Source organism: Cryphonectria parasitica (assembly GCF_011745365.1).
Source record: "Cryphonectria parasitica EP155 unplaced genomic scaffold M406scaffold_1, whole genome shotgun sequence".
Classification (NCBI taxonomy): Eukaryota; Fungi; Ascomycota; class Sordariomycetes; order Diaporthales; family Cryphonectriaceae; genus Cryphonectria; species Cryphonectria parasitica.
Genome location: NW_024468909.1, coordinates 833,331 through 859,197, shown reverse-complemented (window position 1 = coordinate 859,197; position 25,867 = coordinate 833,331). Strand labels below are relative to the sequence as shown.

The window sequence follows — 25,867 nt, the reverse complement described above, 5'->3', positions numbered from 1 at the left end:
CTCGCACAGTGATGTCGATGCCCCCCAATGAAGCCCAAGATGAAGGCATCAAGTTTTTCCCCCTTCGATTTGTGTAAGGGTGATGCGACGCAGGCTGTTGTCGCGTTGCATCTCTTGGATGTTTTCGTTATCCGCTCACCGGGGTGGTGGCATACGGCCGCTTCCGGGCTGGGGGCCAAGTGGACTCCTGGGAATATTTCTATTCCTCTCCCTATCACGGGATCGGCGAGAGCTCCTCCTCCTCCCTCTTCTTCTCTTCTTCTTGACCCCGTGTCGCAGCTCAAGAACTCTTCGAGGCAGAGGTCTCGGTCCCTGTGAGCCGGGAGGCGTAATATCCCACGCATCTTGTCGACCATCCGAAGAGACCGAAGTCATCGGAGATGTCTGCCTTGCGTTGGTGCCGGTGCTGGTACCGGCAGTCGGCTCTGGACTGATGGCACGAGGTGCCTCCCCAAAGCCTGAGAGTATGTCGAGCATGTTTCTTCTTCCCTGAGCAGGGCCCTCAAGGGTCTCGAGTGTCGGTTCCTCGTCGCTATAATCTTCTTCCGTAAGCGCGTCCTCAGGATACCTGTCTTCCTGGTATATGTCCTCGAACTGCAGTTCCTCCATAGGTGAGTCCTCTCGACGCGTGTCCCAGGGAGATGTGTCCTGCTGAGGCGTGTCCTGCAGAGGCGTGTCCTCCAGAGGCGTGTCCTCCACGGGTTTGTCCTCTGCAGGCATGTCCTCTACAGGCGTATCCTCCACAGGCGCGTGCTCTTCAGGCGCGTCCGGCATAGGCGTATCCTCATCCTCTGCAGGCGTGTCCTCAGAATCACTCAGGTCTTCGAGCATCTTCTCTATAGCATTTGCCCAAGTAGTCTTCTTCTGAACAGACACCCCCTCTTTCGCGACTGCCTTCTTGACACGGGAAGAAGAGCCCTACTTCTTCTCCTCTCGCCCCAGAGAAGGATCGATATGTGAGTCGGTGGAGTTCTTCCCGCGGGATTTCCTAGTTCCCGTGGTGTGTGTCCAGCCGCGGATCATGGTGGGCCCGTGTGTCGGCGGCGGCGCGGTCGCGGGGTAGTCGCGTATGCCCTCGTACGGATTGAACATGAAGGTGCGCAGCTCGGCGCTGGGAGGCTCCCATGTCTCAGCCTGGCGAGGCGCAGGCTTGATCTCGCGGTACTGCTTGTTATTTCGAGAGCTGGACGAGATGCTGTTGCTGCGCCGAGACGGGGACGGAGACACGCCTGGGCCGCTGCTACCATAGGGAGGAGGGCTCTGGAACGGCTGGCCAGAAGGGCCTGATGGGGAATAATCATTGTGCGATGGGTGCTGAGGACCCGTTGATCCTGGCGGCGGGTAGGATTGATGCGGAGGAGGGTATGCACCACCCTGGCCCGCCTGCTGCTGCTGCTGCTGCTGCTGCGAAGGGTGCATCATGGGCTGGGCCATATAGCCATGCCGTGGACCCTGTTCCGTCGACATGATGGGTTGATCTGGGCCACCAAAGCCGTCAAGGGCGTAGGCTTGGTCGAGGTATGCAGAGCCAGGAGGCAGCGGAGGTGCGGCCGCATATGGGTCTGCTGGCTCACCTGGCGTCATCATAACGTGCTGAGGAACCTGCGCTCCAGATGCTGTAGGAGCCACAAGAGGGCCAGAACCACGATGTAATGGCCGAAGCGTGGGCACCGGCATGTTCTCGGTGCCAATTGGGTTGCTGAAAGGCGTGCGACCGGGAGAGCCTTCGTGACCACCAGGAAATTGATGAGGTGCAGCAGAAGAAGCCAGCGGTGGTGGGCCAGGTGGGAAATGCGCCTGGGAGGCAGAAGAAGGCTCGCCATATTCTGATACCTGTGGTAGATCCTGTGAGGTGGGTGTGCCTGGTGCGTTCAGCGCGGTCTGAAAGAAGCTGTTCTGTGGCTGTTGAAGCACGCCTCCAGAGTGCGTGGCCTGAGACTTGGGCGGCTGCTGCTGCTCGGGCTGTGGTGCTTGGAGCTGGGAGGTTCCAGGGCGCTGGCCTCCCTCGAACAGCATCGGATCCAGCAAGGCAACATCTGTAGTATTAGGGCGTACAGGGGCAAACTGCTCCTCGGATCGCTGTGATAATTGTGATGGCCGTCTCAGAAGCGGCTGCTGCTGCTGTTCGTAGGACGTCTCTGGCTCTCCGTAGGCATAGCTGTCATGAGGTGCACCAGAGGACTGAGCATCATGCTGCCCAAGGTAGCCCTGCGGCGGCTGCATTGGCTGTCTAGGCGGCTGCTGCTGCTGCTGCTGCTGCTGCTGCTGCTCGTACCGCCCACTTAGCTCTCCGCGATATGCATAACTCTCAGGACGCGCCAGGGGGCTCTGGGAAACTGCTCGTTCTTGGTATGCATGAGGCGGCGGCTGCATGGGATATCCTGGCTGGCGGCCGACAAAGTTGGTGGAAAAGGCAATCTGCCTGGGGACAAACTCGTTGTCTGGATCAGGGTAATCTACCACGTGTTGTTGTTCACGCTGCTCGAGGTCTGAGGGATCCCGCAGTTGCTTGGGGCGGACTGGCTCCGGCATCTGGATTGGGATTCGTTGCCGAGGCTCCTGGGCAGCAGCATCAGCAGGAATTTGCATAGGCAGGGCCTCCGTCCGTGGTTCAAGGGCCGCGAGATCTGCCAAGGCCATCAGTTTTGTTGCGTCTTCGAAGCGAGGCGCATTAATGGTGGATGCGGCGGCAGGGGGCAGGTCGGAGCCAGCAAAGACATCTCGGATCGCATCGTATGGTCGAGACATGGTCGAGGGGCGTGACAAGGCCGGCGACACACTCTGCGTCTTGGTCTTTTGCAGCTCTTGGGCTTCGGACGCCGCAGCGGCATCGAGGAGGAGGGCCACATTGTGAGCGGCGACTTGCTGGTCGTGGACATCTTGGGCCTCATCCTCCTGTCGCTCCAGCTCTCGCCTCTTCTCGTCGCGCTCCTTCATGAGCTGCCTCGTCTCCCGGTCCATCAGGTCATCCTCGCTGATATCCTCCTGCTCCATGTGTCGCCTCATCATGTTTTGCATGGTGAGCTTGACATAAGCCTCCTCCGCCTTGGCTGCGCGGATGGATCGCGAGGTGTGTTGGACCTTGCCGTCGTCGGAGACGAAAACGGTGGGCATCCAACCAGACTGGTAAGGCCTGGCGGGTTCCGAGTCATTGACGGAGCCCTCCATGAACAGGCCGTACTTGGGATGTATGTTGTGCTTGGCGATGGTGTCCTGGTCCAGGTCACCGTCGGCGTAGCGGGTGGCATCGTAGCTGGAGTTGTTGCGATCGAAGAACATGGCGCCGGCATTGGGCTGGTTGAGGAACTTCCTGCGCTTCGCCTTGGTGGCACCACGGCTCTTGTCATTGGTCGAGTCGCGGAAACCAATCTCATGGCTCTCATACTCATAAAGGGGAGGGGTCATGATGCGGTTGTTGGGCATGTCGTTGATCCGCGCTCTCTTGTTGATGAGGCGAACACCGTACTCGTCTGGTTCACCTGCACCATTGGGCAGGGGCGGCATGGCCTCGTCCTCTTCGGCTTCCGACTCCTCGGCGCCGTCTCCCATTGCCATAGACGCTGCCATAGGCACTGGTGAGGCTTCCAGCAGCCGCTTCCGCTTTCTGCCGCGAGCGGCTGCGGTGGGCTCATTGGCCTGGGGGGAGGCGGCGTCGCCATTGTCGTCGACGGGAGAGGGGGAAGGGGGCTGGCTGACAGGCTCATCGGGGGCGACGGCGGAGAGGAGACCGCCAATGTGACGTGGGATGGCAGCAGCAGCCTGGCCGTCGAGAGCACTCACTGGTCTTTTGGGATGGTTGGCGTCCTCGAGCTGGTTGGCGGCCTTGCGCTTGCTGGGGGTGCGAAGGGTCTTGGACTTGCCCGCCTCCTCCTCTCGACACAGCTCAGGGTGTAGGCGTGGGTAAGGAACCTCGACGCCCTTGTGAATCTTGCAGTAGATGCCCTGCTGGGCAGCCTCCTCGGTGGTGATGGACTTGTAGTTCCACGACTCATCAGGTTTCTATATGGAGTTGGTAAGTATGAATGAGTGTGCGTGTGTGTGAGTGAGAGAGAGAGAGAGAGAGAGAGAAAGAGAGAGGCCTGAAGTGGATTCTTGTAAGTGGCTTACATCAACTGGTTCTCCATTCTGGGACAGCTGCTGAAGGATGTCAAGGCGTCTGAGCAAGGTGTCGTAATATTCCTCGACCTTTTCGCTGAAGCGATTCTGCACGAGGGTGGGTAAGGCAGGGGTCGTTAGCAGGCCAGCCGAGAAGCGGGAGGGAAACCTTTGGGGGAAAACCCGCAGTCAGATGAAAAGATTGGGGGGGGGGGGCATTTGGACATACTCGGTAGGAGTACAGGGTGTATTCTTTTTGTGCATTTATCTGGTGGTTCTGACAGGCGATGCTGTAGTTGTATTTGGTTTCGACCTCGTCGACGCGATCTCTGTGTCGCTCCTTGAGGAAGGTGGTGATCTGGTTGTATTGGTCGACCTCCTGGTGAGCGTTGAAATCGGACTTGAGGCGGTCCAAGTTTCGGTCAGCCAGCTCCTCGAGGGCGGGCTTCATTGCAGACGCCAGAGAGGAGTAGGCATTTCTGAGATCGCGCTGACGTTCATGGGCAGCCTGAGCACGAGTGGTATCGTAGACTTTGGCGCGCCCACGACGGCCAGCGGCAGGTTTTCCTCTGGCGCGGGCAGACGCAGCTCCCCTGCCACCGCCTCCCCTGCCTCTGCCGCGACCTCGCTTGGACGGGCTGGGGCGTTGAACAGCAGCGTCACTCATGGTGTGTAGATGCCATTCACCTGAAAATGCAGAGAGGCAAGATAGAATTGGTGGTGGTAGTTGGAGCAGGGTGAGGAGAAAAGAAAAGAAAGAAAAAAGGGTTGTTGGTAACGGGGTTACAAAAAGGTGAGATCGGGTAACAGGGGAGAGAGGTTTTGAAAGGGACACGAAAGAGTTCGTGCAGGGTAAGGCAGAAGGGGGGTTATCGCCTTGATGAAGGAAAAAAAAAAGATTGCTGATTGACAATATCAACAGTTTATCTTTGTTGTTTTTTTCTCAGCTGCAAGAGAGGACGTGTGCGTGTTTGTTATGTGTTGCCTGTTGGAAAAGGAAAAGTGATGTGATGGCTGGCGGGCTTTTGGGCGCTGCTAGATTTGGTTTCTGGGGTGCAGGCGAGAGAAAGAGAGAGAAAGATGGAGACAGGTATGAGCCGCGCAGTAAGAGGTCGAGTCGAGGCCAGCTTTCTGCAAGGTGTCGCAGGCTGCAGATAGAAGAGTAAAATAAATTGAGGCTTGGAAGATCAATGAGGGCCAAAGAATGTGAAAGACAATAGGTACGCGAGCCCATTCAGCGAGTTGGTTGTTGACTGCGTTTGATGCAATTCTGTGCTGAGAAAGCTGAGTGTCGTCGGTTCCAAGCCTGCAGTAAGAGACAACCACCACCAGAATACGAACCCCCGGGGGTGCCGCTATCAGCCCTGCTTCTTGGCGGCCATCCCGGAACGGATTTTTCTACAGCACTCGAGCCTCCTCCATCACCACACCAGCAGCAGTAGCAAGATGAGAGAGGTAGGGACGTACTTTGGTTTTTACCTATTCAAAACACCTACGGCCACGCTGTCTCGCCTCTTTTTCTGTCCACCTCGAGCCAGATCTGCACTCCATCATTATCATGTGCTTGAGAGAAACCAAGTAGTGTGTATAACTCTATTCTCTCTCAAATTACGCTGGCCTAGGAGCGACAAGGGCGGTGAGTCCTATCTACGTTGCTCAATCTCTCCTAGGTGAACTCATTTTCTGGACCTTTATGCTATTCTCCTTCTCCTTCTCACGACGCCAGTGATATGGCAACATTCGCAGGCGGAGGGAACCTCGTGCTTTTCCAGATGCGATCGACGAGGGAGGTTGGAGGGGGGAGGGGTGTCAATAACTACCGAGGTGTACAAAACGAACACCCATGGCTTGGTGGTTTCGTTCAGGCGGTCCCTGTTCATACTGTACTACTGCTGAGGGCCCAAACCAACCCAGCAGCAGGCAGGCCTTAAAGCTAGAGATGCATCGATGACAAGTACAGGTTTCTGGGGAATGGCTCCGCTCAGAACCATTCTCATCCTGCATCGCAGCGTTTGCTGTCCCCTGATACTATTGCCTGGATCTGATCCCGCCTCAGAATGTGCAGCTTACTCCGTAGCCAACGAAACCTCCTGAGCCGCGCCCCACTGCTCCAAACGCACACATAATTCCTCCCCACTTGTACTTGGGGTACTACTACTGTAGTATTTGCACCAAGACAGAGACAGACAAAAGAAAGGTCTGTACTAGGAGCTGTAGGCCGTGACCATGATTCATGCATTAATTCTGAGATTTCCCTCAAATAGAGAAAAATTAAATGAAATTTCCATCCATGGCAAACGCTGCTCCTAACCCTGACAAGAAGAGAGAAAAAACGTGCCAAATCGTCGAGCCAGGCCTATTTCGAACACTTGGACAGGGGTGAGCAGACTTTAATCACAGCGGCTTCGATTGGCTCAATATACTTATGGTAAGACTCCTGGATGCTAATTTTGCCTCTTCCCCCCCCCCCCCCAGTCTTGTTATGGTGGCGGTACGTACCGACTTCCACTCCTCCAAATTCAGCCCGCCAACGGGGGAGACGACAGTCCAAGAATTGAGTAGGAGGACCTCGCCTCCTGAGTACAGTAAATTCTCTCTCTAAGCAGAGACCAACACGCGCCTCCACCACCACCTCATCCTCCACCTCCTGACGTCAGAATAAAACAATTGCAGAAGTATTCGAAGAAGCCAGTATATTTTTATTTAAAAAAATTACCTATTTTCTGGGATTTAAAAATGGCCAAGAAGCGCAAGATCCAGCAACACAAGCAAAAGCCCAGCAGCAGACCCAGTCCTCATCAGGCCAGCATTCCCAAGTCCACCACCACCAGCAAGTCACACGCCAAAAAGTCTAGCACGCAAGATCCCAAGCCCACGCGCGACCAGACACCTACCATTCCCTTCGCTGCAGACGAGACCATCCTTCTGGTCGGCGAGGGCGACCTCAGCTTCTCGCGGGCGCTGGTCGAGCATCACTACTGCGAGCACGTCACCGCCACCGTGCTGGACCGGAACCTGGACGAGCTCGTCGAGAAGTACTCCCATGTGAAGGAAAATGTAGAAATCATTGAGGGCGAAGGCGGCAAGGTCATCTACGGCGTAGACGCGAAGAAGATGGGCCCCTGGGCCAAGAAGTCAGGAAAGGAGTCGGTGGGGATTTTTGACAGGATAAGTAAGTATGCCATGCCATCACATTGCCCCCTCCTCCTCCTCCTCCTTCTTCTTCTCCTCCTCTGCCCATGAAATATTCAACCAACCCAGTTGCATCTCTTTCGCCAATATCTTGATTTTACTTAACCTTTTTTTTTTTCTTCTCGTCAAAGTATTCAACTTTCCCCACACAGGGGGAAAGTCCACAGACGTCAACCGCCAGGTGCGCTACAACCAGGAGCTCCTCGTCGAGTTCTTCAAGCGCGCCCTGCTCTCCCTCGCACCAGGAGGGACGGTCATCGTCACGCTTTTCGAGGGCGAGCCCTATACCCTCTGGAACATCCGAGACCTGGGCCGCCACTCGGGCCTGCAGGTCGAGCGGAGCTTCCGCTTCCAGGCCTCGGCGTATCCCGGGTACCACCACGCACGGACGCTGGGTGTCGTGCGGAACAAGCAGGGCGAGGTGGGCGGCGGGTGGAAGGGGGAGGAGCGCCCGGCGAGAAGTTATGTCTTTGTGAGGAGGGACGAAACGCCCAAGCCGGTGCAGTCTTCTTCAAAAAAACGGAAGCGTGGTGAAGCTGATGATGATGACGACGATTCGGATTGAAGTAAGATACCTATCTTGTCACATTATGCAGCCATATATCTCTCATTGCGTATCTATAATCAGTCAGTTGCGACTGGGAAGGCTCTTCTGCCTCATGGACGGCTTCATTCTTCATACGGCAAAGAAGCAGATTTTCTTGATACCTCAACCGGCGTTTCGGTCTGGATACACGGCTGGAAACGAGTTTATCTCTAGGACCAAAGCAAGCCTTGGAGAGCAAAAACACGTAAAGCGATGCTGAGCATGAACAGTGAAGCACCGAGAATTTGCTAGTGGAGGTACCTAAAATACCAGCCATATTTTCTGAGCAGCTTCGTTGCCTGGAAGGACACCAAGGGTGGTCGTATAGAGACTGCGAGGATGTGATCATTCTCAGAAGACCAAGACCATCATAAGGCGAGTTCCAGGAAATTAAGGTCAACGGCGGGCATAGGCAGTGTGCCATAAAGGGGAATTGGCTGGGTGGATGGTGATCAGTAATCACTCAATGATACTTGGGTTTATGCACAAGCCATTCCCAAGACTCGCTCTGGATCATTGATGCTCTTCGCCGTTTTCTGTGCAGGTGATTGGGTTTCAGATGCAAACGAGGGGGGGAGAGTTGCCACCTCTGCTCTACTAGATTATTACTTGTACCACTATGCAATCAAATCGTATAGAAGTATTTCTTCAATCCTGCTTGTGCTCCCAAGACAGCCAGTTCGTATGCATCACCATTAATGTTCTGGAGGATACACTTGGAAATGGAATTAGCACGGTCTTTCTCTCAAAGCGCACGTTCCTTCCGATTAAAACGACATAAATAACTGAATCCATACTGAATTCTCACCGTATTCTCACCGCAGAACATTAAGAAGCATGTTTCAAAGGCCCCAAACACTCTGAGGAGGTCTACTCAAGCACACAATGACGAATGGTGATGTGTTATCTAGATTTCATCTTTCTTACCTGCCTTCCCCCCTCCTTCTCTCTCTGTCTGTCAAAGCAACGATCTCTCGGAAATATGATAATGATGTGGTGCAGTTGGCTCTGAAAGTGTTGGGGCTTCGTCTACTAAGCCTGTCGAAAGGATATGCCACTTCCGTAAACCAAAAATCATTTTCTTGAGTCTAATGTTTTTCTTTTGAGCCTGAGATAAGTATTACAATTATGCATGTCCTCCAGAATTCCAGCACACCTTACTCTACCAGCGAATAGAGAGTCCTGCCTTTCCTTCCTCTTTCTCCTCGTATTCTGCTTCTATATACCCATTTCTCTCTCATGAATTAGAGTTCGTCGCTTGATGATGTGAAGCCAAAACAGAAAACTCTGGCAGCTTTCTTCGTTCCAGATTTCCGTTTTACTCATGGTCGACCCTGAGATGCCTTTTCCCAGCTCCAAGGCTATGGTCATGATACATTTCAATTCAACACCATGGGGCCACACTGAAAGAAAGGCCGCACACATCCACTACATTTCTGAATTTGACAAAGAAGGTAGTTCAGGTCCTTTTCAACCACACCTGATTATATCCTTTTCTGGATTTGATTTCTATACTCAAGTCTATGTAAAAGACAGTCTGTACAGCAGTACGAGCTCAATTGGGGGTCGAAGCCCAGTCAAGCAATCTGCGTCTGGCAAAATAACAGAGCATGTCCTGACTACCGAATGAAACAGGTTGGAGAAGCATATCTGGGAAGAAACACTTGACATGAAAGTCATACACACAATAATGGTATAGCCACCAATGTACGACGGGCTACTTAGGTCATCATCATCATTCACGTTGCCTGTCAAGAACGAGTCACCAATGACATATCATATGGCCGACGACTTGACATGGACTTGAAGATGTCAAAGAACCGTCGCTCGTGGCTGATTCAAAATTCTGTTCAAACTTCTTCAGTCTAAGTTTGTGCAGAATTGTTCCAACCTTTCGCCGTCAGCTCCTTTCCCCAGATCCAGCTGCTCTCCATACCTACTCGCACCCGTCAAAGTCTTTATTCTCCTCGGGAGTATCAATTCAGCCAACGAGTAAGTCAGGTAATGAATGCAGGTAAAAGTAAAGGGTAAGTAAAGAAGGAGAGGGGAGGATGGCCAATATTTTGAATCCAAACAACTGTGAGAAGAGAAAGAACAAAGCATGATAGACGCCGAGGTTCTGATTAGGCTGAAGCGTTGCGCAGGAATCACCATGCAATGATTAAATGTACTCAGAGTAGAATACAACCAAGAGAGTAATAATGTCAAGCTTGGACACATTTGTATAACACTGTTTCAAGAATCCAACAATACAATTGAACAAGCGATCCAGATCAGGGGAGCATTTCCCAGCGTGCCCAGGGGCGTATCTTCGGTCGTCTTCCGCTATGACATTCACACCGCCGACACAAACTTCACCAGATCAGGCTTCAGTGTGAGTACAGACAGCGAAGAGAGAAGTAAAGTGCCCAAATTGGATTCTACATCTGGGAGGCTCAGAACATTAGATTCAGACATACGAAAATCAGCTTGCACCCTCTCTCCTACACTCACTCGCACGCCGTCTGGCCACTTTCCAGGCATCATGGAAGTAGATACCATCATCTTTTGACTCAGCCATCGTAACATCATCCATCTATGCCGACAATAACTGACCACAAAGGTGAGAAGGCGAGAAACATCTGCCGACGGCATATGATTTGACTCTCTGCAGGTTTCCAAGCAAAGAAGATAATTGACAGCCGAGCGCAGCCGGCTACCCATGGGATCATCGTTCCACGTCAACTGTCTCACATTTTTCCACCCCCTCAAAACCGGTCAAGGCAGGGTGTATGGAGATATTATCACTAGACTAGAAGAACAAAATACAAGTTAAGTGCCTCCTGCAGTGGAACTTGTGCCAAACTACATGGTACACGGACGCACATAGACGCGCACACATACACACACACACATGCAAGTCCAATGGTGACACAAGTCCCGTCCTCGTATACAACAACAACCACAGCAATAACAAAAAGAAACCAAAAGAGAAGAAAAAAAATAACGCATGAGCCGTCGCAAACCCTCAACAACCGAACTGCCTGCCCCCACTCAAGACGCCCAGCCCTCGTATTGTCCATTCCATCACACGAAACATCGTCACCCATCATCTGCTGCCGCCAGCCAGCCCTCTCTCTCCCTATTCTCTCTTTCTCTACCCCAATGTCCATCTTCCGAGACATTACACACGCCCAGACCCCATCCCATATCTGCACTTCTCCCCCCTCCTCTAGTACTGGAACATGATAGGCTCGCTTGTAAACTAGAAGAAGAGGATGAAACTATAATGAAAGAAAAAAATATGAAAGTTGATAAGCACTGTGTGAAATACTTTATGAGTACAAGCCACCTTTCCACGAGGGTGGAAAGATGGGAGCGGGGGGGGGGGGTCTATTTTCATTCTTTTCCATCTCCCTTTTTCAAGAGCTTGGATTCTAGACATGGTTGACTTCCATTGCCCTTCCATCCTCCCCCCCCCCCCCACACGCAAGTCTAGGTGCGGCTGGCCGTGAATCTGGCCTCTTTTTTCTTGGTCAATTAGGGGAGGTGACACTGGTATGGGGAGCGGGGGACAAGGGAGGGGCTGGCTGGCTGGTCCTTTTATTTTCTTGTCTAGATAATGTGATAGATGAAATAAATAGTGTGTTTCTCTTGACTGTGTGTGTAATCGATTGTTGTCATTATTTTGTATACAGCAGAATTCATCATGTAACCTGTCAGTCAGCAAGAGAAGTCGAGACTTGTCTACTGCACTTGTGCAGCAAACCCCCCCCCCCCCCCCGGCCAAAGGGAAAGTAGATTGGGCATCGAAACGATTCGGGCCTTTGTTGAATTCCAATTTTATTCTTATTTTTTATAATGAAGGATCTTATTTTCCTTCCTCATCTGATATCATATTCCGGCCAGACAAATAGTGTCACGCGCATAACAAAGGACCAGACTCGCCCGACAGAGAATTGCCCCACTCCCGGCCAGCCAGCTCCAAAACATGCTCGGGCTGCTGCATAGTAGTAGTCTGCAGAAAACATAAGTAGGTACTTAAGTAATCTTGGGCAGCAGTTGGGGGGTAGCAGTTCATTCACTCTTTTTTTTTCTTTCTCTTCAACGCCATGTCATCTTTCTTATTTGCCACCTGCACCTTGCTCACACGCTAGCTGATCCTGAGGGGCCTGCGAATGGAACTGTGACTTCCAGGCCTTGGACTGGCACAACAACTGCCGTTCAGATCGTCGGAACTGGTTGTAGCCGAGGGGTTTGTCTTTGAAGGATGAGCTGAAAATGAAAAGAGAAAAGAAGAAGAAGAAAAACAAGAAACCAACCAAAGAGGATCTGCGGAGTATTACTGTACTAGTGTCCAAGTTTCTGTCTGCCTGTCTATCTTGTCAGCTTAGCCGGACACAAGGCTGGACCCTTTTTTATTTTCCTCTTTGGGCGACCACTCTCTTCTAACCGAGATGTGGAGGAGCCCAAGGGATCGGATGTCACCATTGGGCACCAGCCGCATCTTACTGTTGGGCTCTTTCCGTCTCTCTTTCTCTCTGTGTGTGTGCGTGTGAGCGTGTGTGCGTGTATCAAGAGCGCCCAAAGAGCTGGATATGTGTGCAGGTGACACTTGCAGGAGAAAATGGCCCAAGGAGGCAGGTAAATTGCTTTGCCGTTTTGCCCGCGCCGCCGCATGATCTGGCAGCGGAAGCCAACGGCTGATTTGTCGCAGACACAAGGACTCGGAAAATATTCGGGGACGCCCGCCCTCTCTTTTTTGCTGTCCCTTTGCTCTGCCTAGAAAAGTTTTTATTACTATTGAGATAAAAAAAAGTGGTTGGCCTGTTCGTGTATGTATATGGTGTATTTTGGATTTGTGTGTGCGTGTGTGTCTGTTTGTTTCTTGTCCATCGTCCCGTGTTCCCTCTACTGACTGGCACCTGTGCACTCTGAACGGAACGAGGTTGGCGTCAAGTGGCGTGTAGACAGACGCATCTAGGCCAGACGCGCAGATGCGATCCAGCTTGCTGTCATGAGTAAGCTGCAGGCAGCAGCAGCAGCAGCAGCAGCAGTACTTTCCCTAGAGAGACTGTCTGCTCCAGGGTCTGCGTCGAAGGGGTCTGAACCTGGGGAGGGCCGAAGCAGGAACTAGAATGGTAAGCCTTCTCCTTCCGCTCCTCTGCCCCAATACTTGTTGGGCCGATTTTCAACACCCCGGCCCCCCCTCGATACAGAGGACAAAGAACCTCAGCTGGTCAGGAGTACCCGATCAGCCTAGCTGAGACCACTTTGGCATCGTTTCTTCCCCTCTCCCTCCCCCATGACGACAGCGGTCGGACACCGCACCTCCCGGGTCTGTTAACCGAGCTCATCTCAGCTGGCCTCAGACGCCCGTCTCGTCACTTCTCAGGCGCAGGAAGGGAGGTCTGATCCACTCCAACTCCCCTACTTGTTACCAGTGGCTAGTCGCTTGGAGCCACAAACGTCTGATGCGGCCTTCCTCCCTCTCTTCTCCCCTCTCCCCTCCTCTCCCTGCCTGTGTATTGCTGTGTTGGTGTGATGGTGGTAGCGGTCGCGGCGGTTGTCCAATATTACTCTGCGTCTTCCATTGGATCCTTTTCTTCCACAGAACTGGTTTTGGGGGGGGGGGGGGCTAGCATGCAAAAATACCCTCGGTTCTCCCCGCCCTAGACCTCCTGCTTCATTCTTTCACTGTTCAGGATCATCATATCGGCACCTGTAAATAAAACAAGTGCAACAATGGAAAGCAGAGAAGCACGATGACGCTGACGTGTAGAGAGAAGGTGTCACTCTTCATAAGTCGTAACAAACGGCAGAGATATTACTGCGGGACAATAGACTGACAGACGGCCGCCCAAACCCTCCTCTGCCTTTTCAGACCCGAACACCCGGAAACTGAGCCAGAACATCGACCTGCCAGTCTTTCCACACAATGCCGGTGTTGCTCCCGGCCCCTGTGCTGTGCTGGCCCCCAAATTGGGTCCCGTGAAGTAAAGCAGACTCGAGATTCATGTTTCCAAGAAATGATACCAGACAAAAGCCACCCATAAACCCAGCAAAACAACCTTGATTGACCTGATAGAGAAAATTAAAGCATGCAAAAAGAAGAGAGAAAGAACCACAAACATAACAAGCACCTTGTTTCATTCTGACGTCCATATGGCCCTGGCTCCAGATTTTTCCCTCGTCTTTCGTCATCCCATTCTTCCATCCAACCGATGCTCCTCGCTTGTTTAGTATATCCGACTAACACCTCACGCCCTTTTCTCTGTCTCCCCCCCCCCCCCCACCCCTCGTGTAAGCTGGCTGCGATGAGCGTCATCGCTGAGCCGGTCATTGCTCAATATCGAAATTACCATGGCTGCCTTCTCCTCGGTCAATCTGCGAGGGCTTATTTGGGGGCGTTTTTAGGACCACAACGAAAACGGCACTGAAAGAACACACTTATTATGCGATTCTCGTTGACCGTCGAGCCCACCCCAGACGCCTGGCGATGTTGTGTATCAAAAAAATTAGAGATAATTGGGGTGATGTATCGTTTGCGCACTGAAAGGTGAAGGAAGGGTATGCAAAACCGGAAGGAAAAAAAGGAGGAAAAAAAGAAGGAAAAAGTCCAAAATAAAATTAGCAAAGAGTGACTGGTTCGTCGCAGAACCAGCCACTTGCCACCCTGCCACCATATTGTCTATCCATGATTGAACAAAGGTTGGATGAAACTCTGAAGAACAGAAGAAAAAGAGGCAGAAGGAGAAAGGGGAAAGGGGAAAAAGGGATAATAAATGATAATCATAATAAGAACCGACGTAGACCTTTCTGGATCATCATGACAGACAAGGGAATGCGGGGATGAAAGGGCTGCGAAACCCGTTGGTGTTGTATAGGCAAAGCAATTCAGCCGGCCCAAGAGAAGAGTTGTTTCTTTGAAGTGGTATCTCATCCTCCACTCCGTATGATATCCCTGACGATTACTAGTTCCAGCGTTTGTGCTCACTGTCCTCGTGCGGGTGTGCAGGCCTAAGAGGGTCTCCCTTCAAGCCTGACCCGGAAGACGAGAGATAGTTGGAGAACGAATGGGGAGTGTGAGGATGCAAAGATCCCTGGGTCACATTCGCCGGGCGAAAAGGGTTGTTGTGCATGGGGTCGTAAGTGGGCGCTTCGAGGTACTGTGGAGTCTGTGGCAGAGGTACGGATGGCTGCTGCTGCTGCTCGACGTAGGACCCATGCGGGTGCGACTGCTGCTGCTGTGACTGATTGAATGAGTACACAGGCGATGTGGTCGGTTGGTTGCTGTGCTGCCAGGTAGAGTACAAGGTGGAGGTGGAAGAAGTGGCATATTCAGGGTTCGAAGTATACAGTGACGAGCGCCGGCTGTTTGCGTGTGGGTCTGAATAGCCCTCTGACAGAGGCATTGTGTGCGCCTGAGAGATGGGCGGCGGCTGGCTGCTGACCCCGAGAGAGCTATTTTCTACAAAATTGGGCGGGCCAGCGTTGAGATCCGACTGCATCATCGACGGCTGGGGGTATGGAGGACCGCGGACGGGCAGTTCGCCCATGTTAAACGACGAGCTGCCCTGCAAGCTCCCAACCGAGCTCTGTTGAGCGGGAGGAGGGGCGAGCGCAGGCAGGCCGTGCTCCTGTTTGGGGGAAGTAGGCGTAGGCTGATTGTCATCGTCGTCCCGTGGCGCCTCTTCTTCCTCTTCATGCCAATCATCCGGCACCTTGTCATCAGCTGTGACTTGAACCTCGGCATTGGCATCTGTATGGAAGGTTTCGTGTCAGTCGAAACGAGCCTGCACAATATGTTGATAAGTTTACGAACCAATCTCGCCATTCTTGAACCGCTCTTCGTATCTGGCCACTCTGAAAATCTCCTTCAGGTAAGGCTTCTTTTTGGCATTGTTCGGGTTCTCGACGTCTCCAAAGAAGCTTGAGAGTGCTTCGAAGGTCGCTTCCTCAAGCTTTCCAACCGTGACATTCAACTTCTGTATGTCCTTGTGTTGCAGGCGATTGGGCTCGACGACCATGCTCAGGATATGGCAGAGGAGCCACACACGCTCTGGGCATGCATTAGCTTAACAAGTACTGTGTGAGGCAAGGGCTTTGGGACGTACCGGGTTTGTACAGATGGTCAGGTTCCTTGTGTCTGACTCTGTCATCTCTCGTGGGTCCCGTCGGTTTCGGCCACCAGTCTGGCGCCTTCGCCTCCTGCCCTGTATAGGGATGGTTGGACTGCTTCTTTGGGGCGATCAACTTGATCCAGGCCTTTGCAATCATCTTACAGGCCGACTGTTGGATATTCTTGAAACGCTGCTCGTAGAACTTCCAGACCTCCTCCCTGTTGCTAATCTTGAGAGCTCTCTTCGGGACCACGACACTGACTGCTGGTCCAGCATCCTGAGCCGGGTCTCTCCTGTTCACTGCTCCTCTTGGCCGCTTGCGAGTTCTGAGAGCGTCGTCGTCATACTCAAAAGCCGATTGAATTCGACGGCGGTCATAATGTCGACGACCGCCGTAGGTGGGATGGCGTTCGGAGTCTCCGTGGCCAAAGTAATTGTCCTCGTATGAGGATGGGCTCGGTGCTGAAAGGAATTTCCAGTCAGCTATCGTTGCAGCCTGTGAGGGTGTATCCAGTTTGTTCGTACTTGGGAGCATGCTCTCGTTGTTATACCAGTTGAGATATCCATCGAGATTGATGTATTGTTTGTAGACCATGGGGTTTCCAGCCTCTCTGGGACCGCTGAAGGTGATCAGTTCGCCCTGCTTAGTGATGCCTGCCATGATGAAATGGGATAGCGAGATATTGCAGTGTTGCTGAAGCATTGTACAGATGTCCTATTTTACGTCAGATCTGGCCGATGAAAAGAATGACACACTATAAGTGAGGCTTGTTTACCATTGGGTATCTGCGTTGGTTTATGGGATCGGCGACTGGAGGGCGAGCTGCCGAGAGCCTCTCCGCCGTCCACTGACGAGAAGGGTGTTGTGGCAGAACCATCTTGTCGAAGGGTAGGATATGGGACGAAATTTGGCCTTGAGAGATCAGAACGGGTTGTTAAGCTCGTCTTTTTGGCGAGACTGGCGGGCTTCCTTTTTAATCCCAATACATTGGGCGGTGAAAGGGGATGAGAGGATGAGAAATGACAGCGCCGCCGATACTCTGGGTATATAGAGAATTTGATTAGCTCCAGGGACTAGTTTCGGTGAGGCTGAAGGTGAGGCAAAACAGGCATGGGTTTGTGGAGAGAAAGAGAAAAAACAGTCTTTGACTAGATGTCGGACGGGCCTCTCACCAGAGCGAGTGGGCCTGGCTTACCGTAGTGCCGCCAGGAATACGGGTGAGACACGACAAAGTAGATGCAGAAGATAGAGAGGAGGGGGGGGGGGGTAGAGAGGCTGTGACGGCTCTCCTTGTCAAGTTGTTGCCAGGTTGTGGTGGCGGGGGACAGAGTCTCTATATATGTGCAAGACAGAAATGGATAGCCGCACCTGAAGAGAACTGCCGAGTGATTTGGTTGCTCCTTCGACAGAAGGCAAGTCCTTACGCACCAGCCTGTTCGAGTTCAAGACCATGGGCCACAGGCACGGATCTGGCCTGTCTGTTCGTACGGGAGCTTGCTGCCGAGTCGGACGGGAGGGCGGACACTAAACACTGACCCTGGTAGAGCTCAAGGCGGTTCAAGACGAAGTGCTCCCCCTTCCTGGAAATGTCTTTTCTGATTGAATATGGTCAGGTGAATGCGGTGGCGTACATGACCAACGACAGGTAGATTGATGATTTGCGTCTGCGAACAGACCTAGATCCGCGCCCAAAGACTGGGTGGATAGCCCCCGCTCCACAGACCAACCAGCCCTTCGTGATCAGTACCCTGGGGGTCGGACGTCACGGATTGCTTTGTCTGCTGTGCGGCTGTGAAACATCGGAGAGCAGCTGCCCTGTTGCTCAAGAAGGCTGTTCCACACCAGGATCCCCACCAGCAGAGGACGGGCGGGACCGCCACAGGAAGACCGGCACTACCAACCGAGAGGTGGTGAATGAGAGCAGCGCAGAAGGATGAGAGACTGTCAACAGTTTGGACAACGATGGACAGCCAAAGATGCTCGAGGTGTATACGCTGGCAGACGCCGAGGGGGAAAGTCGGTCAATCAACGTGGGCTCCTCGCCAGTAAGGGTTTTGGCTGTTTCCGTATACGGTGTGTGTGTGTGTGTGTGTGTGTGTGTATGAGTAAAAGAGTCGCAGTGGCGAAAGTGAAGACAGTAAATGGTGTCGAGTGTGATGAACAGAGCTTTGTGGACTTGGGGCCACGATATCCCGTGCGAGGCTCTTCCAGGAAAGGAGGGTTCGCACAATTGCCAAATGTCACTCCGTCTTCGAATTGGACGTCCAAGCAGTCCTCCTACCAGAAGCGTTCAGCAGGCGCGATAGGCGCAGAAAACAGGACCGACGCGTGAGGCAGAGATTGAGGGTAATATGAAGATCGAACCCGAGACCGATCTTATGCGAGACGACAGGTTCTGGTGGTTTTGTGAAGTCGCCACTGGTGGTCGCTGGTCGTGGACGCGGCGACTTTGGGCGGAAGAGGGGAAAGCAGACTGCAGGTAAAAGAGGAGGGACAGTCTCCTGCAGCCAAGGAACTCTGGCGGCAACGAGGTGTGATTTGACAGCTGTGCTGCAGGCGAAAACCACCTTGGCGAGATGCGACGAAGCCCGAACTCAGGCCTAACTAAGAGCAAGACCACGAAGAATTGAGCTGCGGCGAGGAAAAAGAATATGAGGTATGAAGATCGTGAATAGGAAACCTGAACTCGGCTGCGCGAGGAAACATCTAATGTATGTATGTAAGGGGGATGTGTGAAATAGACCCGTCTGTCTGTACAGATGCTCCCGTGTCCGTGTTAGTGGAAGAGGACCCTAGGCGGCGCACACAGAGGGCTGCGGGCCACCCTTGCTGCTCTTAAAGTCTTATGCAGAGCAGTGGAGACAGACAGAGAGAGACACACACAGAGCCCAGTGCGCGCGCCCCCCGTACTATGGTGGTGCGGAAGACTTGCGAGGTAGGCGAATACAGAAGGAATGGGAGTCAGAGGTGCAGATCTGCAGGGTTTTGATAAGCAACAAGAAGGAATCGATCAGTCGAGCGCTGGCAATGGCAGCGACAGACAGACAGAGAGAGAGACGGGGCTGTATGTTCTATCTTGTATGCATGTTGCAAAAGAAGAGATGTACCGATGAGACTAACGAGAACTGATGGCTGTTTCTAGGCGAGCTGAGGGAGCAGATGCACTGGCAGGCCACAGGACAACCCAATCCCAAAGGTCAACCGCACCGTGCTTGAGATATTGCCCAACTAAGCTAGCGCCAGCTTGCGACGCTATCTTGAGAACCGGGGTGGAGGCGGTCGAAGATGTACCATAGCACCAACGGTATGTCGAGAATACTACTATAGTATAGATGTGGGGACGACGGGAGCTGGACGAAGGCGCCGCCACGTATTGGCCTGTAGACAGTACAGTAGAAGTAGAGCTTTGCTTGCAGGTATCTCGCGCGTATCCCAGGCCGCATGGTAGGCCGCGAGTCGCACCGTGAGTGGGGAGGGGAAAGCAATGACGAGGAGCTCTGGACAAAACAGAAAAAGGAAGAAAGAGAAGGACAGAAAGAAAAAAGAAAAAAAGGGAAAAAGGAAAGGGAAAATGAGGGCGTCTCGTACCTTTAGCGTGATTCATGTGCATGTCTCTGCCTCTTGCTTCTCCCTCTCTCTCCACCCATCCACTCGGAGGGAGGGGGGTTGTTCTGAACAAGGGCTGGAAGGAGGGGGGGGGGGGACACAGTACGATCTTAAGTCCAGTGTACTATGGTACCATGAGCTGGAAGGCTAGACACATCCCAAAGATCGACGTAAAGAACGGGAGATGAGCGTGATGACCTTGCACCGGACCTCTCCTCATAGCTTGTCCTGTGATGGACCAACCAGATAGTGTTACCAAGCAGCTTGCAATCTGCAGCTGGGTCACAGTCATGCGCCTTGTAAGTGGACGGAAAGGTCGATGAGGAAACGTGGGTTGTACCATAGTACATCTTGCTGCTGGTACCGAAACGAATGGACCCGTCCGCGGGAGTTGCGAAATGTTGCATGGTGTATACGGATAGTACGTAGTAGTATGTATTACCATAGTACCACAGTACATTGAGAGAGAGAGAGAGAGAGAGAGACGGGGGTTGCTTGCTTGTCACCACAGGCGATGACAGCAGCCCCCCCCCCCAACACCCTTGATCTCATAGCCGGAGTCATATCACGGTACCAAAGTACCGAAGTATCTGTGTGAGTAATCGACCCGTCGAGTCGAGCCTCCAGTGCGGCAGCTCAAGAGTGAATGTAGTGTTTATGCGTGAGACTAACAAGGAGCAGGAAATTGAGGTCGACGTCGCATATCGAACCTAGGCTCTCGATGCGATGCGATATGACCAACATATCCTGAGCTTGACATTGCCGTTGACCGCCTTTGTATGTGGTCAGGTCGCATTCGAAGACGAACTCAGTCTCGCTCGGCAACGTGCTAATCAACATCCCTCCTTTGGTCGAAGAAACAGCGACGTCGTCCGCCTGGGAGGGATGGACGGGGTGAGGGACGGGGGTTGCGTAGCGCTCATGGTTGGTCGAGACTCCAGAGCACCTAATACCAGCACTGTCCGCCTTCCCAGGCGCGAAATCTCAGAGCTCGTGGTGCTCCGCGTGCGACAATGTTGGACGTTGGCAAAAAAAATGGCATTCGAAATGTTTAGGATGTCAATGGTGCCCTGTCGACAACAAGGGTGATTTGGTGGGGAAACTATGCCGGATTAGAGTAGTGATGAGACCCTGGGCCGGCGACTGGGTGGATACCTGTGATTCATGCTTGGAACCGTGGTACTAGTGCGCTGACAGGCTGCACGGACTGAATTGTGAGGGTGCTCTAGGTGCACACAGTATGGGATACCTAGCTAGGTACCATCAGGGGACCAGGCCCAGGAGGACCAGAGGGACGGGTCACCTCCCACCCCCCCCCCACCACCTACCCCTCCCCTCAACCCACAGAGGGGGTTCATCATGTCCATGTTGGGCGCAAGATTTCGGCTGCCGCTGCCGGCGAGAAGTGAGTGATCGTGTTGTTGTCGCACCGGCTGCATTGCCATGGGGGTGCCGTAGCACATTCGACAGGATATGGCTCTGTAGGTACCAATGCGCTGCAGTCGTAAGTATTGCGCACAGCTGAGAGAGTCGATCTATCGTCAGTATCGGCAGGTCGTGATAGCGCCCCTGGCTGAGGTGATGTGGCTCGGTTAAGGTCGACATTATTGATTTTGATGATGATACCAGTTGGTGTGGTGAAGGAGGGTGGTTGTCAACCAAGGTGCCTTGCTTTTGCTCAGACTTTTCTTTTCCTTTGTTGATTATTTCTTCTTTCTTTTCTGGCGCTCTTTCCGTGTTCCACCAACCTTTTCTTTTCTTTTCTTCTCACCATCTTCCATGTTCCTTCCTCTTTTTCATGTCTCTCCTTCCTCAGAGAGGGGGGGAAGGGGGGCTTGGCAGGAAGGCACGAGAAATTCTTCATAAGCCCTGCATCAGGGTCACAGGTTCCAGATTAGAATTTCCAACAACTCCCACTAATGGTACTAAGATTGGGCTCGGGAGATAGTGGGTCTCCGTGAGGCCTGTACCAGTACGTAGGGCATCCGCTGGTCCTGATCCCGCTGCTGTGCGTACTTGCCCTATCACACTGTCACATACACACAGACGCACCCCCAGCAAAAATATTACCAGCCGGGACGGCTCTCGCTGGACGTGATGCATTTCGACGAGACGCCGGAAAGATTGACACAAAGCTACTGACTGCTTTATTCTTTTCTGCCTCCCCTGAGGGACAAGAGAATTTCGATATTATCTCTTGATATATATAGTAGACTTCAGCATACATTCGCAAAAGAGAAATACCGAAAATAGCGGAGACTACTATGGTACAGTACAAAGTCGACCTTGACACACAAATTCCGGTAGGGATCTGCCCTTGCCTTGATTGAGTGTGGGTTTAGTTTATGGGGAGCGTGCCTGCCAGCTGCATAGCTCAACTCCTCTCCAAAGATAGGGCGTCATCCCTGCTAGATGATTACGTTACTACGGTAGACATAAGCTTTTTCTCTTCCTCGCACAAGCCATTGACGTCTGCCCTGGTCCAGCCGCCGCCCACAAGGAATCTCGAACTCCAGCGAAACTTTCAGCTCACAACCCGTAACACACAGCCCCCCCTTCTATCTACTGGAGGTCTAGCCAGGTTTCTGCCTATCTCGCAACATTCCAGCAGAGGGCAGAAAGGAGATGATGGTCTACTTGAAACGATAGCCCACCCGACTTCCTCAGCGTCAAGATGACAGGCACAAGAGGACGGAATGCCCATGGCCTAGACTCCTGGATTGTCGTGGATAGATGCCATCTATTACCCAACAGGCAGTTTCCGTTTTGCAGCACTCACTGCCCTCCTCTGGATATACCCCTCCAGTGGGTCGGCCTGTCAACTGATCTCGATCCGACCATTGACAAGTCATAAACCAAACAGCAAAGCGAGAGGCACAAATGTCCACATCTCCATCGGTATACCATTGTGTCATCTCGTTTATGACCCACGACCTGTGCTGGTTGATTGTGATACCAGTTGCGACCAACCACACTGTCAGCACGCGGAACATGCCAGTCTATACCGCGCAGCAGCCGGGCAGGCTGACATACCGCATGAGCTGTCACAAAAATTCGACCCTGGAAGTTCTTCCAGCACAACAGGAATGCCCTCCATAGGCTTAGCGCTGGAGCACCGGACCGACACTGATTAGACCATTCTGGCCATGCATTTCAGAGCCTGTCGGATGGTGTTTCTATTCCCTCAGTCCATGCCTAGGGCCCATGCTGGATGTTGATCACTACATCCACGGACGAACATAACAAAAAAAAAAAAAGCAAGTAGACCGTGCACATCATCGACTGTACGACAAGGGAGGGACAAGGGGAATGGTGGGGGCTCTGTGTGGAAGAGCCAGTCGCAACTTGCCCAGCGTCGCCAGCCAAAAAAAAAAAACCAAAAAAAACCAAAAAAAACCGACTCAAGAAAGTTGAATCGGCTTTTCGTGTCATACAATTCCAACATATCTCGATGGCTAGCGACTCTGGCTGCAGCTCTCTGCAGCTTCCTGAATTCTAGGCAGCATGGGCACCCAAAACGAGTCAAAGACCACACAGTACTATTCCATCGTGTCTGCGCAGATGATGGAATATTTTGGATGAAGCTGAAAAGCAGAAATCGATTTTTGAGTGATGGAGTGGCTTTTCCCGCATAATCTTGCATGAACAGCATTGCCCCTCACTTCGAAGGATGCCGTCAGCTTGCGCGTGCTCGGCTGCAGCATACTGGAACTTCGGGGCAGCCAAGCCTGTGAAGCACGCAATGCAGCCAGCCGAGTGTATCTGGCTGATCTGAGAGAGCTTCCCTTCCCTGGGGATACCCTTGCTATTTTCTCGTCTAGGGTTGGCCAAGGCTTTTCAGATCCCGAGTCGTTAAGCAGCCTCCCAGCTATTTTGCCCGGCTCAGGAATCACAATCCTGCAGCATCAGGTTTCGTATGGCCAACGCTAACGTGCGGTATGCGGCGGTGGTCCTTTACATGGCCAGCGCCTTTCAGCATTCTTCAGGGTCGGCTGCATGAGGTTAACGCAAATTGCGTCCAATCGCATTTCGTCAGGGAGATCGTACAACCTCGGCTGGCCAATCCCGAGTGACACAAGGAGCGACAAGGCCATTCGTGCTCGGAAGGAAAGGCTTCTACTATGGTGGTGTCTTGTCTGGTGGCACTCAGGACACGTCTTTTCATGTCCTTGACAAATCCGCCTTAAGTTGTCCTGTCCAAGTGCAACTGAGGAAGCCCATACTCCACGAATCCTTGGAAAGTGGCCAGCAGGGTCTGGCGGCACTCAGTTCTCACTTGTGCGCTTTAGCGGCTCGGAAGCTGCCGAGATCCTGCGAGTCAGCAGCTCGACGTCCCGTTGGTGTTCCACGCCTCACCGGCCCAACCTTAAATTCCGACGATACCGCATCAGTCCTCACCGGTATCAATAGCTTCACTTGGCCTGACCATCCCGCCCTGCAAGGAACAAACAACAGGATGATGCCACATACCACGTCCGTCATGTGTCACCGCTGCACCCGCTGACAGGTGCATCCAGACTGTCGGGATTGCCCACCCCACACCTACTTACCTGTGATATCTCGACTGCCGATGCGAGAGAGTCGTGCCTGGCACACGTGTCTTTACGCCCCGACGGAGCACGCCAGAATATCACGGAGCGACCCGCCTGGAGACTGAAGACATGATGCCCTAATCAGCGACGATGAAACCCCCTCTGTTCTCTGAGCGAATCGGACAATGGCATACTCATCCAACCTTTGGCAGCCATCAAACTGGTGGCTGTGCCACTGCAGTCACACAACTGTGTTTAGCTTTGACTACGGCGAAGACTACTGCGTAAACCGAGCATGATCGATAGCCCAGTCCCTAGAGCAGCACAATTCTTGATATGCTAGGACACGAGCACAGCCCTGGGTCTTCAACCTTGGCTCTCACTGACCAAATCAATATTCGGTTAGGCGGTCACGCATCTTCTAAGTCGTTCCATATTTGGCCCAGGTCGGAGTCCCAGGACGATCTTTCCGAATCGCCCGACTTTTGCATGGCGTGGCATTTGGACCCCACCCTGGGTCACAACCCACCCAGCCTCTGGCGGTAAGAGTCCCGCGGGCCGACAGTAGAGGTTCCTAGGGCCTATCGAACGCAACACGACCTTCTCATAAGCAAATCGAGTCTAGACTGTCTGCGGTTTCTTGGAAGCTTGGACCGCAACTTGATCTTAGATGCGGTGAGACGATCGTTGGCTCCAGAAATTGTTGCGAGAGGACAAAACATGGGAATCCTGATTGGCCTGCTCCAGAAAGTGGAACACATGCCACAACTCAGGGCCCCAACGTTACACCACGACCCAGTTTTCCTGTCAAAGGCGGGTGGAAGCAGCGGGCACCTGAGGAACCCTGATCCTTTCACAGGTCACACTTCGAGGGCTTGAGGGCATCTATCCTCGTCTCTGGGGGAAAAGTTGACGTCTCTATCTGGCGGCCGTTCAGGGAGAATGCCCGCCGTCTACCCGAGAATTTTGACCTGTGAAGCCCGCCTGCAGATGAGACTGTCATGGGTGAAACCTGGAATTCAGCTCACGAGCGGGTGCTCGAGGAGCCGGTGTAATACGACGCAATCAACTACCCGAGGCGTAGGCAAGCCGTCGCCGCCACACCCGTCTTCTCGTCGATTAATCGCTAGGTATATCACCTGTGGAATTGGCGTGTACAAGACCAGCCATGCAACGTCCTGTTGGGACCAGCATGCCATGAGGGGTCAAGGAACTTGACGTGTCGTTTGACAGGGCGCTGAGCTGGAATCCCGGCTCGCTACGGGCCTATATCGCGCAAGAAAGAGCCGACGAATTTTCAGGCTTTCTTCTCTCTGATCTCTTTGCGACATATGGCTCTGTCAATTATGGAGCCCCGCCCCCAGCCACCCTCTCCCTCCCCCTCCACCAATCTCTCAACTTTGGGTTACACAGTCGTCCTGCATCCAGGCATACCACTGAAATTTGGAGAGCAGAAGGCAAGACGACTCTAGTGCTACATCTCCCGATGGTCAATACTGACTGAGGTGTTTCGATTATGGCGATCGCTGCCAGAACCATTACCCGTCAAAGAAGTCTTCCCGAGACATACACAGCTGAATCGGATGCCGAAGAGACAAGAGCTACCGGCACACTCCCTCCTCAGTCTGCTCGGTCTCAGCTCCGGCGGCGCCTCTTTGCGTAGTCTATACAGAGACGCGTGGCCATGTACTGTAAAAGTGAGCTACAGGTGGACCAGAATCTCACGATATTTCAATAGACTGAGGTCTGCGCA

General features: G+C 52.9%; 3 protein-coding genes across 3 annotated transcripts; 1 reads left to right on the top strand and 2 right to left on the bottom strand.

Annotated features, from left to right (window-relative positions):
* Nucleotides 1-214: 214 nt before the first annotated feature.
* M406DRAFT_325141 (uncharacterized protein) lies at nucleotides 215-4,762 on the bottom strand (the record flags this gene model as incomplete). Its single annotated transcript, XM_040919949.1, has 5 exons — nucleotides 215-261; nucleotides 354-814; nucleotides 923-3,999; nucleotides 4,108-4,203; nucleotides 4,325-4,762. The coding sequence occupies 5 exons, from the start codon at nucleotides 4,760-4,762 to the stop codon at nucleotides 215-217; spliced, it is 4,119 nt and encodes a 1,372-aa protein (XP_040780611.1).
* Nucleotides 4,763-6,939: 2,177 nt separating this feature from the next.
* On the top strand, nucleotides 6,940-7,840 carry M406DRAFT_231753 (uncharacterized protein; the record flags this gene model as incomplete). Its single annotated transcript, XM_040915883.1, has 2 exons — nucleotides 6,940-7,267; nucleotides 7,419-7,840. Coding segments are annotated over 2 exons (750 nt in total), but the record flags the coding sequence as incomplete, so codon positions are not given.
* A 7,682-nt stretch (nucleotides 7,841-15,522) lies between these two features.
* On the bottom strand, nucleotides 15,523-16,678 carry M406DRAFT_221406 (uncharacterized protein; the record flags this gene model as incomplete). Its single annotated transcript, XM_040915593.1, has 4 exons — nucleotides 15,523-15,614; nucleotides 15,678-15,914; nucleotides 15,970-16,430; nucleotides 16,527-16,678. Coding segments are annotated over 4 exons (942 nt in total), but the record flags the coding sequence as incomplete, so codon positions are not given.
* Nucleotides 16,679-25,867: the final 9,189 nt, after the last annotated feature.